The sequence below is a fragment of the Ochotona curzoniae genome, unplaced genomic scaffold (assembly GCF_017591425.1).
Source record: "Ochotona curzoniae isolate NIBS_2020 unplaced genomic scaffold, NIBS_Ocur_1.0 contig_3819, whole genome shotgun sequence".
In the NCBI taxonomy this organism is placed as follows: domain Eukaryota; kingdom Metazoa; phylum Chordata; class Mammalia; order Lagomorpha; family Ochotonidae; genus Ochotona; species Ochotona curzoniae.
The window spans coordinates 1334219-1349262 of record NW_024466004.1 but is presented as its reverse complement, the minus strand read 5'-3'; the positions used below and the strand labels follow the sequence as shown (position 1 = coordinate 1349262).

General features: G+C 47.7%; 1 protein-coding gene across 4 annotated transcripts in view; it reads right to left on the bottom strand.

The window, feature by feature from the left end:
• The window catches only part of ANKS1A (ankyrin repeat and sterile alpha motif domain containing 1A), a 189451-nt gene extending 174599 nt beyond the window's left edge, over positions 1 to 14852 (bottom strand). For 2 of the 4 annotated variants that reach the window (XM_040983229.1, XM_040983231.1), the window contains exon 1: positions 14504 to 14726. In XM_040983229.1, the coding sequence (XP_040839163.1) occupies positions 14504 to 14694 (191 nt within the window). In that variant the 5' untranslated portion in view covers positions 14695 to 14726. Of the gene's footprint in view, positions 1 to 14503 lie in introns of all 4 variants that reach the window. The other 2 variants (XM_040983230.1, XM_040983228.1) reach the window with 2 other exon arrangements.
• Between the last annotated feature and the right edge of the window lie 192 nt (positions 14853 to 15044).

Here is a 15044-nt window from a genome sequence, read left to right as displayed (position 1 = left end):
CAGCAAACAACTGCTTAAATAACTGAAATTTCACTCAAAAGAATGGGGTATCAAAGATATCTTCACTTCCAATAAGAAGCTATGGCACAACCTTTTCATTCTCCTTGTTCTGTGTAAATGAACTATAAAGTTGACAAAAAGAGCCAATACTAATAAAAGAGTACTGGAAACTAAAGACAATAACCGATCCAAGAAATTATGATAGTAAAGAAAAAGGCTTTTTTTTTTTAATTTCTGTGTGTGTGTGTGTGTGTGTGTGTGTGTGTGTGTTTTAAAGATTTATTCATGGGCCTGGCACAGTAGCCTCCTCTGCCTTGCCTCTCCATGCACTTGAACCCCATACGGGTACCGATTATCGTATCCTAGCTGCTCCACTTTCCATACAGCTCCCTGCTGTGACTTGGGAAAGCAGGAGAAGATGGCCCAAAGCCTTGGGACCCTGCACCCACATGGGAGACCCAAGGGAAGCTGCCGGCTTCTGGCCTCAGATTAACTCAGCTCCAGCTGTTGCAGCCATCTGGGAAGTGAACCACTGGATGGAAGATCTTTCTCTGTCTCTCTTCTCTGTATATCTGCCTTTCCAACAAAAACAAACAAACAAACAAAGCTTTATTCACGTAAAGGCAGTTACAAGGAGAGAGACAGAGAGCTGGGCCAGTGCAGAGCCAGGAACTTCTTCTAGGTGCCCCAGGTGAATTCAGGAGACCAAATACTTGGGGCATTCTCTGCTTTTTTTCCCAGCACACTAACAGGGAGCTGGATCAGAAGTGTGGCATCCAGGTTCCAAACCAGCACCAACATGGGATGCTGGCACCGCAACCAACTTTACCCACTATACCACAGTCCCCAGTCTCCTGGATCTTGATATGTTATACACCTTCTCTCCCCCCGCCTTTTTTTTTTAAGATTTATTTATTCTTATTACGAAGTTGGATATACATAGAGGAAGAGAGACAGAGAGGAAGATCTTCTGTCCGATGATTCACTCCACAAGTGCCCGCAGTGCTGTGCCAATCTGAAGGCAGGAGCCAGGTACTTCCTCCAGGTCTCCCACACCGGTGCAGGGTCCCAAGGCTTTAGGCCGTCCTCGACTGCTTTCCCAGGCCACAAGCAGGGAGCTGGATGGGAAGCGGAGCTGCTGGGATTAGAACCAGCACCCATACAGGATCCCAGCACGTTCAAGGTGAGGACTTTAGCCACTAGGCCACAGCGCCAGGCCATACACTTTCTCTTTTTTTTAAAGATTTATTTTTATTATTTTTTCATTGGAAAGGCAGATATACAGAGAGGAGAGACAGAGAGGAAGATCTTCAGTCCGATGATTCACTCCCCAAGTGAGCGCAACGGGCCGATACTATGCAGATCCAAAGCCAGGAGCCTCTTCCGGGTCTCCCACGCGGGTGCAGGTTCCCAAAGCTTTGGGCTGTCCTTCACTGCTTTCCAAGGCCACAGGCAGGGAGCTGGAAGGGAAGCGGGGCTGCCGGGATTAGAACCGGCGCCCATATGGGATCCCGGGCGTGCAAGGCGAGGACCTTTAACCACTTGAGCCACTGTGCTGGCCCCCTACACTTTCTCTTTAAAGAAAGGAAATAAATATGCAAGGGAGGGGAGGAGGAAGAGAGAGCAAGGGGAGGGAGGGGGAGTGGGGGGTGCGGAGTGGGGAGTGGGGAGTGGGGAGTGGGGAGTGGGAAGGGAAGGGAAGGGAAGGGAAGGGAAGGGAAGGGAAGGGAAGGGAAGGGAAGGGAAGGAGGGAGGGAGGGAAAATTAAAAGGAAAAGGAAAGGCAGAAAGAAAGAGACTGTTTTAAGTGGAGAAGCACTAAGTCCTGGATCATTTACTTTAACTACCTTTTTCAATGTTGGCTCTGGGTCTGCTAGATAGCGAAAGGGACTTCTCAGGAGTACCTAGCAAGAATGTTATTCGCTCCCTGGGTCTCAAACATACAATTACGAAGATGGCAATAGATTAAAAACTGACACAACTAGACTCTCTGCCAATTCAATATGTGAGGTATTTTCATTTGTAAGTAAAAAGTAATAGCGCTATTTTATTACTGCTAAGCATATAGGACTCACAGGTATTTTCAGAGCTACTCAGAATATCCTCTCCGATTAGTTCTACCCCCAGGGACTGATATCTATCTGGTCATCATGATCTCTGTAAGCTAGAGGCCCCGCAAATGGAAGAGTGCCTGCAAATGGAAAAGCTCAATCCCAGACAAGCCACTTGACCTCTCTGAGTCTCATCACTAAAATGGGCACTGTGCTGATGGACTAGGAAGCAGAAAGGCCGAAGTTAATGCTTGCAGGGCCAGTGTTGTGGTGCACCCAGAAAAGCCACTGCCTGTGACACTGGCATCCTATCAGAACCCAGCTGCAGTCCTAGATGCTCCGCTTCCAGCTGAGGTCCCTACTAATGCCCCTGGGAAGGCAACAGCACAGAGCTTAAGTGCTTGGACCCCTGCACTCACATACAGAACAGGATGCAGTTCCTGGCTTTGGTCTGGCCCAACCACAGCCACTGCAGCCATCTGGGAAGTGAACCAGCCGACTGCAAGATTTCCCCACGCCCCACCTGCTCTCTCTGTTCCTCCTCCTCTGTAGCTCTACCTCACCAAATAAACAACCCTTAGGAAGCTAGGCAGGCTTCACAGCTTCAATCGAGTTTCAACAATTATTTCAACCAGCCAGATAATACTCTCTGAAAAACATTTCATGGAAAAAAGCATTCTTTGAAACTCTAAACTTGATTGTAAATCACTAATGGGGTAGGAACCAGAACTTTTAAAAAGAAAAAAAAAGTGTTTGAAGCAATAGTTGGAAATGACTTCAAATACACAAACGTCTGGTTCCTTGGTTTAGATTCACTTCCCCAGCACACAGTGCATTTGGGGCCCGGCGCGGTGGCGCAGTGGTTAAGGTCCTCGCCTTAAACGCCCGGGATCCCATATGGGCACTGGTTCTATCCTGGCAGCCCCGCTTCCCATCCAGCTCCCTGCCTGTGGCCTGGGAAAGCAGTCGAGGACGGCCCAAAGCTTTGGGACCCTGCACCTGCATGGGAGATCTGGAAGAGGCTCCTGGCTTCGGATTGGATCGCATAGCATTGGCCGTTGCGCTCACTTGGGGAGTGAATCATCGGATGGAAGATCTTCCTCTCTGTCTCTCCTCTCTGTATATCTGCCTTTCCAATAAAAAAAATAATAGAAATAAATCTTTAAAAAAAAAAAACAGTACATTTGAATGGAGGGGCAGAGGGAGGAAGGATCAACAAGGCCTGAAGTTGCTCACAGGTAAAATCAGAGGAAAATATAAAATTCCCACTAGAAATACCTGGGGGGAAGGGGGGGGAGATACAGGAAAGCTTTTGTGATTGGCAGGGCGTTTCCCTAAGTTCCTACAAACTAATATATTATTTGGCTTGAGTTTAAAGACATTCCCTTCATTTAACTCTTCCATGTTTCAGGGAAACTGCCAATTAAAAAATAATAATAAGCCTGCCTCATTTCATGTGGTCAAAGTGTTCCCAAGGTATTCTGTATTTCATTCTTGGGTTTAAAAAAAAAAGCAACTCCCAGTTGCATAAGAACTAAGAGCAGTCTCCTTGGGGTCAACAGCAAGCACTGCCACTTCATGCACTTACTACCTGGCGCAGGTAATGTGATTTGCTTCTGGTCTTCAGCACTCTCATCAGAAAAATCGCAATAGCCTGAATTCATTCCTTAAAGAGTTATGAGGGAAATAGGGGGGAAAAAGCAAAATAAATAAACAAAAACAAAGAGTTATGGGGGACCCAGTCCAATAGCCTAGTAGCTATAGTCTCACCCTGCACACACTTGGATCCCATGAGTGCAGGTTCACTTACTGGCTGCCCCACTTCCCATCCAGCTCCCTGCATGTGGCCTGGGAAAGCAGTTGAGGACAGCCCATGGGTGTAGTTGGGACTCTACACCCATGTGGGAGACCCAGAAGAAGCACCTGGCTCCTGGCTTCAGATCAGTTCAGCTCCAGCCATTGTGGCCACTTGAGGAGTGAACCAGCCAATGGAAGACCTGTCTCTCTCTCTTCCTGTAAATCTGACTTTCCAATAAAAATAAATAAATCCTTTAAAAAAACAGAGTTATGAAGGTAAAATGAGTACTTATAAAATGCTTACAACAGTGTATTGCACAAAATGCTTTAAAAAGCAGCTATTAAGTAAAACTAAGTCCCCATCTTTTTGGTGAAATTTAAGCAATGAGCAGTGATGACTGAACCTCATCCTGAAACCCACTTTTGCGAGTTGTCAAACACACTGCGTTGTAAGCAACTGCTCTGGCGTCACAGGGACCCTCGGCTCCGCACTCCGAGTGACCTAGCAACTCTGGACCCTCTAAACCTTTGCCTCATCTGCAGAACAAAAATAATAACAATTATCAAACACAGATACACTTTTTCCTTTTTTAAAAACTATATTTGAAAGGCAGAGTTATAGACAAAAAGGGAGAGACAGCCTCTATCCACTGAATCACACCCCAAATAGCCACTATGGCCGGAGCCAGGCCAGGCAGAGGTTAGGAGCCTGGAATTCCCGCTGTGCCTCCCATGTGGACACATGGCACTAAGCACCCGGGCCATCCTCTGCTGCTTTTGCTTAGCACAAGCGGGGCAAAGCATTAAATGTTCAAGAAGTGAACCCAGGGCTGGTGTTGTAGCACAGCAATTTAAGCCACTGCCTGCAATACCAGCAGCCCACATAGGCATTGATTCCAGTTTCGGGTAGCTTCACTTCCAATCCAGCTCCCTGCTAACGTGCCTAGGAAGACAGCGGAAAATGGCCCAAGTGTGTAAGACCCAGATGGAGTTCCTCACTCCTGGCTTCAACCTGGCTCAAATCTGGCTGTTGTAGCCATTTGGAGAGTAAATCAGCCAATGAAAGACATCTCTCCTTTGCTGTATCTCTGTCACTCAGTCTTTCAAATACATAAACAAATATCTTTTAAAGATGTATTTATTTATTTATTTATTTTGGAAAGGCAGATATACAGAGAGGAGGAGAAACAGAGGAAGACCTTCCATCTGACGGTTCACTCCCCAAGTGGCCACAACGGCTAGAGCTAAGCCAATCCAAACCCAGAGCTTCTTCCGGGTCTCCCACATGGCTGCAGGGTCCCATGGCTTTGGGCTGTCCTCGACTGCTTTCTCAGGCCACAAGCAGGGAGTTGGATGGGAAGCAGGGGCACCAGGATTAGAACTGGCACCCAAATGGGATCCCAGCACATTCAAGGTGAGGACTTTAACCACTATTCTATCGCGCCGGGGCCCAGATATCTCTTTTTTAAACAATAAGCTTTTGGTGTAAAAACATTTTTTAAATCATCTATACAGTTTTTTCATGATGCAGTCTTCACAAACTTTTTCAAGATCTTACGCACACTTCAAAACTTGCACACTTCAAATCTTTTACTTCCATTTTCCCATGAACTTTTTGAAGTTTGTAAACAGACACACATCTACCTCTGATACAGACAGTAGCAACAGCTAGCAGATAACTCATGACTGAACCATCTCAAACAGCACAAACAAGTTGGGCTTTACACTCAATTTGTACCTGAGCTGCAGGGCAACCTGAAGAGGAAGGACCAGCCACCCTGCTAGGCCGAGATAGAGTCGTGAACATGCTGCGGACATTAATGAACAAAGCCAGGATTGGGGCTCTTCCCCAGGCCTAACAGAGAGGAAGAAATCTAACACCAGAAAGTCACAGCCTCATCCAGCAACTACAGTCTACTGCCCTCAACTCATCTGCTTCGTAATCTTTCCTGGCCAGCAGACTTTCTGCAAGCACCTCTAACTATAATTTAAAAGGCAAATAACTTGGGAAATGGATTGGATCTGAAGGAAATTGAATAGGAAATGTCAATGACTGCCCAGCTGGGTCAAAGGTAGACAAGATGGCTCACTGGGACAGCATACATCTCCGTTAGGAGGTTTGCAAGTTTAAGCTATACTTACAAATACACTAGCGTGGGTTTTCTAAATAGCTAATATTTGATGTAAAACAGCTTTTCACAAACAAGAATAAAATCTCCAATGTTTAAGACTATTTGCCTTCAGGACTAGCACCATGGCATAGTAGGTTAAACCTCTAACTACACTGGCATCTCATACAGGTGCAGTTGAAGTCCCAGCTGCTCCACTTCTCATCCAGCTTCCTGCTAATCTGGGAGCGCAGCAAAGGATAGTCCAAGTGCTTAGGTCCCTGCCCTATGTGAGAGACCCAGAAGAAGCTCTAGGCTCCCACCTGGCTTAGCTCTGGCCAGTGAGGGCATGTGAGGAGTGGACCAGAGGATGGTCTGGTCTGTCACTGTCTCTCTCTAATTCCGCCTTTTTTTTTTTTTAATGGAAATCCTGAGATGGGCTGTTTTTTTTTTAAAGATTTATTTTATTTTTATTGGAAAGGTGGATATACAGAGAGGAGAGACAGAGAGGAAGATCTTCTGTCCGATGATTCACTCCCCAAGTGAGCGCAACGGCTGATGCTATGCGATCCAATCCGAAGCCAGGAGCCTCTTCCAGATCTCCCACGCGGGTGCAGGGTCCCAAAGCTTTGGGCCGTTCTTGACTGCTTTCCCGGGCCACAGGCGGGGAGCTGGATGGGAAGGCAGGGAGCTGGATGGGAAGCGGGGCCGCCGGGATTAGAACCAGTGCCCATATGGGATCCCGGCCGTACAAGGCAAGGACCTTAACCACTGTGCCATCGCGCTGGGCCCTAATTCCGCCTTTCAAATAAAAACAAACAAATTACTTTTTAAAAATCTACCTTCGAAAAAAAATCAATATTCCTGAAATTTTAATCATCAAATATGGTGAGCATCTGGCTCCCGTCAGATGCATGCAGCCACCCTCTACCAAGCCACTGGTCCCCCACAAGCCTTGCACACACTGGAGCTCTTCTGATGCTATGTTTCAAGGTAGGTACCAGGTCAATTACAGGCACAGGGTCACCAAGGGAAACAGAAATTACACAAATGCCTTAGTCACAGGCAGAGCTGGGTCAGTTTGGCCCTCGTAACTACCCTAGGGGCTCACTAGTTAAGGAAGCAGGAAAACAGGTTGGCTTCCTCGGTCAGCTGCGCCTTTTGTCACAGAGGTGCTAAGCTTGATAAGGGGTTCCACTGATTTAAAGGATAGCCAACTGACGTATTTTTAAAAACTCATCCGATTTGTAAACTAAACAAACTTGATCTACAAATTACTGAAAAAGAGTAAATATGAAGTCAAAACCATATAATTTCCAGTCTTACTACCGTTAACTGGAAACCACACCAAAGTTATTAGAAGATGTTCTACGACTGTAACATATTCTATGATATAATTTTCTATGCCACAGAAGATCTCCCAGTGGTAATCTTTTAGAAATCAGTGTGGGAAACATTTTCTGAGGGCTCTCCATATAAACACCAACTTGTATTCACAGCAGCGCCTAACTATTCCAAGAACCAACTCTCCACTGTCTACTTTTGGGGTTTCCTTGGTGTCACTGGGTTACAAAACCCTGTCATTTACTTTCCCTACTGAAGACTAGGGCAGAAATTGCCTGAACTTCCCTTTTTGCAAACCAAAATTCACAGCTGTTTGGGGTAAACAAACCAAGGGAGGAAAAAAAAAGAACCTTTGAAGGGATTTTTCTGGCCAAGGATTCAACTTTCACTGGGACCACAACCTCCCAGGATGGGACAAGTGAACATGCTGAAGATGACTGGATACAAATCAAATTCTTCAGACCACAAGATCGCTTCATTGTTTCCTGTCTCTAATTTTCCTTACTAAGATTGTAAAAACTAAAAGGGAAACCACTGATTAAACTTCTGTAAATTATCTTTTACAACAAGTAAAAGATAAAATTGGGCACTCTCCTTAGATTTTAGATATAAAGTGAGCACCACAGAAGTCACTTTTGCACATTTTACCTTACTTTGCCTATAGATGATGGGGGGAGGGGTTTGTGTTTTAAACAAAACAACATTCTACTTTAGAGAAAGCCAAGTGTTCAGTAATTCCCAAACAGGGCTGCCATCCCAACAAACTCATACTTAAAAGGAATATTTAAAGTTCTTGAGAAACAATTTTAACTCCAGGTGGTTTAATGGGAGATCCAGAAAACTTCTATCTTAGTGAATGGCTGCGTTCCAGTTTGTTTTTGCATTCTTTCAGAAAAGCAGGAACTTAGATCAGACAAATCCACAAGATCCTGTTTCCAGGCTCCCATTCTGCAGTCCTAACATGGTCAGTATGGTCTTCTTCCTTAAGATGCTTAAAATCATTTTGCTCAAAATAGGAACATTTAAAATACATCTGGCACAACAAAAGGGCAAAGGTAACAGGGTTAGCAAAGAAAAAGCTATGAGGCCACTGTTATCTCTACCCTATAAATCTATTCTGGGAGTGAATAAAGGGACCGCTTCAAACAGACTGATTATGCCAACCAGCTTTTTTGAAAAAGAGTTGTTCATCTATTTATTAATTTGATAGGCAGGATAACAGAGAGAAAGAAAAGGAGGGAGGGAGAGAGGGAGAGTGAAGGAGAGAGAGGGAAAGTGAGGGAGGGAGAGAGAATAAATAAATGAATGAATGAATGAATATTAATCTTTCATCCCTTGGTTTACTGTCCAAATGGCTGCAACAGCCAGACTGGGCCAGTCTGAACCCAGGAGCCAGGAATTTCAACCTGGTCTTGCACATGGCTGCAGCGGCCCAAGCACTAGGGCCATACTCCACTGTCTTCCCCGGAGCGTGAGCAGCTAGGCCTGGAACCAGGGCGTCAATACAGGAGGCTGACGTTAAGAGCAGCTTAACCATGTGCACCCTAACTCCAGCCCTGTGCTAGTCATTTTTTTCTAAAGTTCAAATTCCAAATAAACATTAGGAACCTTTCTTAAAAACAATGAGTGACTTGTGATAGCTTCTAACATTCTGGAGATCCTGTTATTGTTCTCAAAATGGGGTACATTTTTCAAACAAATTTTTTTAAAGATTTATTTTTATTGCAATGTCAGCTATACAGAGAGGAGGAGACACAGAGAGGAAGACCTTCTGTCCATTGATTCACTTCATGCAGCCGCAATGGCCAAAGCTGAGCCAATCCAAAGCCAGGAGCCAGGAACTTCCTGCAGGTCTCCCACATGGGTGAAAGATTCCAAGGCTCTGGGCGTCCCTGACTGCTTTTCCAGGCCACAAGCAGGGAGCTGGATGGGAAGCAGGGCTGCTGGGTTTAGAACTGGCACCTATATAGGATCCTGGTGCATTCAAGGCAAGGATTTTAGCCACTAGGCCACTGTGCCGGACCCTCAAAAATTCTCACCCTTTGGGCCTAGCGCGGTGGCGCAGTGGTTAAGGTTCTCACCTTGCACGCCCGGGATCCCATATGGGCACTGGTTCTATCCCAGCAGCCCCGCTTCCCTTCCAGCTCCCTGCCTGTGGCCCGGGAAAGCAGCAGACAACAGCCCAAAGCTTTGGGATCCTGCACCCGCGTGGGAGACCCAGAAGAGGCTCCTGGCTTCAGATCGGCATAGCTTTGGCCGTTGTGGTCACTTGGGGAGTGAATCATCGGATGGAAGATCTTCCTCTCTGTCTCTCCTCTCTGTATATCCGCCTTTCCAATGAAAAAATAATAAAAATAAATCTTTAAAAAAAAATTCCTACCCTTCATTTCTTTTCAGGACACTTTCTTACCTTGTGTCTGGGGATAATCTTCCACCCTACCCCACCCCCCAAAAATCACACACAAACAAATGGAGTGAAAATTAGCTTACAGTAGCTTATCTTGTCTATAAATTTTCAAATTTCTCCAGCAAGCCTCTATAGGTTCCTCTTCCTTCACTTACTTTTCTCTCCTCATTTTAAGTACAGACTTTTTCCCAACCATGACAATTCCCTCCACACCTCTAACCTCTGGGTTAGCTCATCTTTGTTTCTGAACCCTGAGGAATGCATTTCACTTATCTTTCCAGTCAGTATTCAGGAGCATTGCGTTCGTAACTCAATTTATAGTCAAACTATTCTATGATCTGTTTTCCTTTCATATCTCCTTTTCTCGCATCTCTCGGCCTTTTAGTTGTTAGAATTCACCTTCAATGGGGCAGACGACAACAGTGGTGCAGTGGGTCAGGCTGCCACCTGTGATGCCAGCACCCTAATGACCACCAGCTGAAGTTCTGGTTGCTCCACTTCCAACCCAGCTTCCTGCTAATGTGCCTGGCAACGTAGCAGAAAATGGCCCAAGTGTTTGGGGACCTGCACAGACACAGGGAAAATCTGGATAAAGCTCCTGGCTTCATCCTAGCCACGGTGATCACTTGGGGAAGGAACCAGCACGTCAAGGACCTCTCTGTATCCCTCTCTCTCTATAACACTGCCTTTCAAACAAATGCAACAAAGCTTTTTTTTTTTCTTAAGGGCAATACAGTGCCTGTCCTAAGCTCTCAAGCTATAAACTAAGACACAGATCCATTCAACCATTTTAAAAGGAGATAAATATCCACTTCTTGGCCTTTTAAGATCAAATGTAAAAATAAGACAGAAAGGGCCCGGCGCGGTGGCACAAGTGGTTAAAGGTCCTCGCCTTGCACGCCCGGGATCCCATATGGACGCCGGTTCTAATCCCGGCAGCCCTGCTTCCCTTCCAGCTCCCTGCCTGTGGCCCGGGAAAGCAGTCGAGGACGGCCCAAAGCCTTGGGACCCTGCACCTGCGTGGGAGACCCGGAAGAGGCTCCTGGCTTCGGATCTGCATAGTATCGGCCTGTTGCGCTCACTTGGGGAGTGAATCATCGGACAGAAGATCTTCCTCTCTGTCTCTCCTCTCTGTATATCCGCCTTTCCAATGAAAAAATAATAAAAATAAATCTTAAAAAAAAAAAATAAGACAGAAAGCATAATCCAGGGGGTCCAAAACCTCCGCAGAGCTAGTTAGTCTGAACAGACATTTCAGATGATCTATTGCTTATCCTTTTAAGTAACAAAAACACTAAATTTATTTTTGTATGCCCAACTAAAATATTATTTCCACTTCATGCACAAGTTACATATAATTCTATCTTTATTCAATGCTTAACAGTCATAGTAACCATAAATTATAATAACACTACAATATGCCTGGGGCCTAACCAGGTGTGTAGGACTCTGCTAATACCCTCAATGACAGGGAGATAGGGGATAGAAATTATACTAACCATATATTGCCTTTTTGAGTTCTTTCATCACCTGTTACAGACATAAGCTATCAAAGGAAGAGACCATGCATGGGTAAGGTGGTTAACTCTGGAGAGCTGCTACAATGTAACAAGTCTGAAACGCATCAAGCGCATCTAACAATCACTTGAGTGTACAATGGGTAACCATTTCATCCCTGAATGGCATTAGTGTGTTTGCCTTATATATCATTAGGAAGCAGACCTCTAAGCAGGAAAGAACACCATTTCAAATGTGTCAAATGTGGCACTCTGCATTCAGCAGGCACAACATGGTAAAGGTCATGCTGAACTGAAGATTTAGAAAATGCTGGAAATAAAAGTTCATTCCACTCACTAGACGAGATTATACCCATACCACAGCTAATATCATCCCCATTTTACAGATACAGAAACCAAGGCTCAAAACCATTAAACTACAGCGAGTCAAGCAGCTCAACAATGGTAGTGGTGGCCTGTGAATCCAGGCAGCCTGAGTCAAGGCCAAGCAGTCTTAAGTACACCCTTTGACCACCTCTAAATGAAGGGACAGAAAATAAATGAGGGCTGGGAGAACAGTCAAGTTTATAAGAACTGGCTTGCTAGTACAAGTTTTCCTTTGCTACCTGATTGTCAGGTTCAGTGTCAATGGGATGACTGAGGCTTATTACATGTAAGTATCAGTATTACAGTGGCAGGCCAAAGCTAGGCAAAGCACAAGCCAATGAGCTATTTCGTAATACAGAAGGTGAGACCCAAAGAAGAGAAGTTAGAGCAATCTGTTAAGTATCAGGGTCAGCAGAGAAAACTACAAAAAGCTAACACCTAAGCCCAAGCAGTCTAAGAAACAAAAGAGGAAGGGGGGGGGGGGGAGGGAAACAAAGATGGGGGAAGGGCAAGGGACATTTTGTAGCTTAAGGACAATCACAGTCTTTGCAGATGAAGGGAAAGGGTGGACCATAAACAGATGAGCACACACCTGTGTCTGTCCTTTGGAACCTTTGACTCACTGCAGCTGTAGGCGCTTACTCCCGACAGCTTCAGACAAGTGGACAAAGGTGGTGTGCAGCTGGCAGTAGTCAGCTAATACAACACCAAATCTAAGGCTTAAGATAGCTCTATGTAAAACACCACAGGAGCACCTGGGGACCTAAGAACCCATTTTCTATCACTTCTAAACCTAACCAGAGAGAACATGCTGACCTAAGGATCACGTAGGTGCACGGTGTCATTTATTCAGAAACCTTTGACTAAGTTTAGCCACATCTATTTGATGGTACATCTAATCCAACTAGTGACCGCAGCTGCTCCCTGCCTGCTGGCCCCAGGAACGAGCAGGCAACGAACGAAGCTTTCAACGCTTTTTGGCATCTCGTCTTCATACAAGACACAGAGCGCATCAGAAGGAGTCAGCTCTCCTAACGCTCGATCAGAGACGCCACCTACACTGCACGGCAGGGACTGGACACACCAGCAGTAAAAAAAACATTCTGCTCAACAGATTTCCTGGTCTTGCTTAACTCCGTGGCAGTCAGAACTACGGCAACATTTCAAAAGTCTCTGAGTGGGAGCTCTAAGAAAAGTCTGACCAGCACTTTGAAGGCTGGAGATAAGCGGAAACTTCTCACTCTAGCGGGACAGTCTGAAGGGGGTTAAAGTCTCTCTGGCAAACCTCCAAAAGCTACATCATCTGCTCATTAGAGGCAGAGGCACCTTCAAACTTGCACAGTCTTTCCCTTCACCATTTGGAGATCAGAAACACACGGTATCAAACCCATCAAGACGCAAAGCCCAACCGCGCACTCAACCTGCATTCAAGGAGCACCTGTGCGTTATCAGGCGAGCCACCTGAGAAGGTCAAACTGATGGACACATGGGAGGGCTCCCCTCCACTCTTATCTACCCGTATCCTACCCAACTGCTCCAAGATCCCAGCAGATCTCCTCCTGGTGTCCTACAAGTCCCTGATAAGCCTCCTTTCTCACGTCTTTCTCTGACCTAGGCATGCCCACCTGAATACTCCGGTCGCAGTTCTACTACCCCAATCCTCCACAGTTCTGTTCCTCCTAGGAGGTCTGCGCTCCAGCCCATCCCAAAGCGTCCTCTAAACTACTAACATTTACAAAAGTACCACTGTCAGTTTACTCCAGTCAGTATTTTTGTTTATTTGATAAACCTCTACTACTCACTGTAAGCCTGCACTGCAGAGGCTTGGACAAAAAGGACAAGACCGTCCTGGATGGCTTGTCTGCTGCTTCCTAAAGAAAGCTCCTGAGAAGGGTGCTTTCTCTCACACTCACCGCTTTCTAAAATCTCCCTGTAAGAACCTGGCCTGGTCCTCAGAGCTTCAAAGACTTAACCGGGCCTTCTTGGGTCCTGCATCATGCAAACTGAAGTAACATAAATAAATTCATGGGGAACAAAAGCTTAACGAAGCCATTTCTAAACGAACTTCCACTTCTCAAAAACCTCAAAAGAACAAGGAAGGAAAAGAAAACAGGCTATGAAAGTGCTGCAGAAAACATATTTTACTCACTGACCAAGCATGTGCAACCCCCCTTCCAAACCACACAGAAGCGGTTTCCATCTACTCAGCCTGACAGCTTCCGATTCAAGCGTACAACAAACCATAGAACAGTGCAACGCATCCCTCAATTTCCCAAGTGCTTGCAAACTTTCATTTGTTGATGAGCAGACATCTCCTCCCACCCCCCTCCCAGACAAATCTCGCAAAGTTCACTCCAAGGAACCACCAACTGGGCTTTAAGTACCCTGGAGGGTCTCCAAGACCCTGAACCTGACCGACCCAGAGAGGATTCTGATACGAACAAAAGCCAAGGTCCCGCAGAGCCCGGTGGAAGGCTCCAAGTTCCCACGGAGAAGGGGAGCCCCTCCAGGAGAGCGGCCAGGAGTGGGAGCTCCTGCGGAGAGCGAGGCAGGTTTCGCATACGTGCACGCACACAGTATTGGCTCTCCCGCGGCTTTTGTGAGCTCCGACAGCCGGCATCCCACAGCCGGCGAGAGGGCAGCCGCCCCGTGCCATGAGGCGGCGGAGCTGCTGCCACCTGGGCACTCCCACCATTCTTCGCAGCTGGGTCAGGACAGGAGCCGAGGAGAGCGAGCCGGGCGCCGCGCCGACCCGCACCCGCGCCCCCTCGGGCTCGGCGCCCCGCGGGGCCCGCCTGCCCCGGCCGCCCCGGAGCGCGCCGCCAGCCCCGGGGGGACCTCGGAGGAGAGAGAGACAGAGAGAGGAGAGCCGAGGGGGCTCCAAGCGCCGGCCCGGCCTCGGCGCGTCCCTTACCTGAGCAGACTGGAGAGCGGGTGGCTGGACGAGCCGAGGCCGCCGCTCCCGCCGCCGCTGCCCCCCGAGGAGCCGCCGCCGCCGCCGCCGCCCCCGAAGCCCGAGGAGAGCCGCTTCCCGGACAGCAGCTTCTCCACGGCCGGGAGGTGCCCGGTGCGGGCCGCCTCCAGCAGCTCCTGCTCCTTCCCCATCCCCTGGCTCGCCGCCCCCTGCACCCCGCACCCCGGGGCCGCCGCCGAGCCGGCTCGGCTCCCAAACTTTCCGTCTCCGGGCAACGCGCCCCCCCTCCCCCCGACAGGACCGGCCGGGGACACCACCCCCTCCCCCCGCCTCTTCCCCCCCTCTCCACGGGCGCGTCACTTCCGGGATCCGGCGTCACGCGTCACCGCGCCCATGCCCCGCCCCCTGCGCACCTAGCTGGGCGGGGTTCGCGTCCCGGCGCAGGTGGACCAGGGTGTGGCCGCGGCCGGCGGGGCTGCGGGTCAGCGGGGCGGAGGGACCGAGGGGACCGCATCCTGTGCGCGCCTCACCAAGTAGCGTT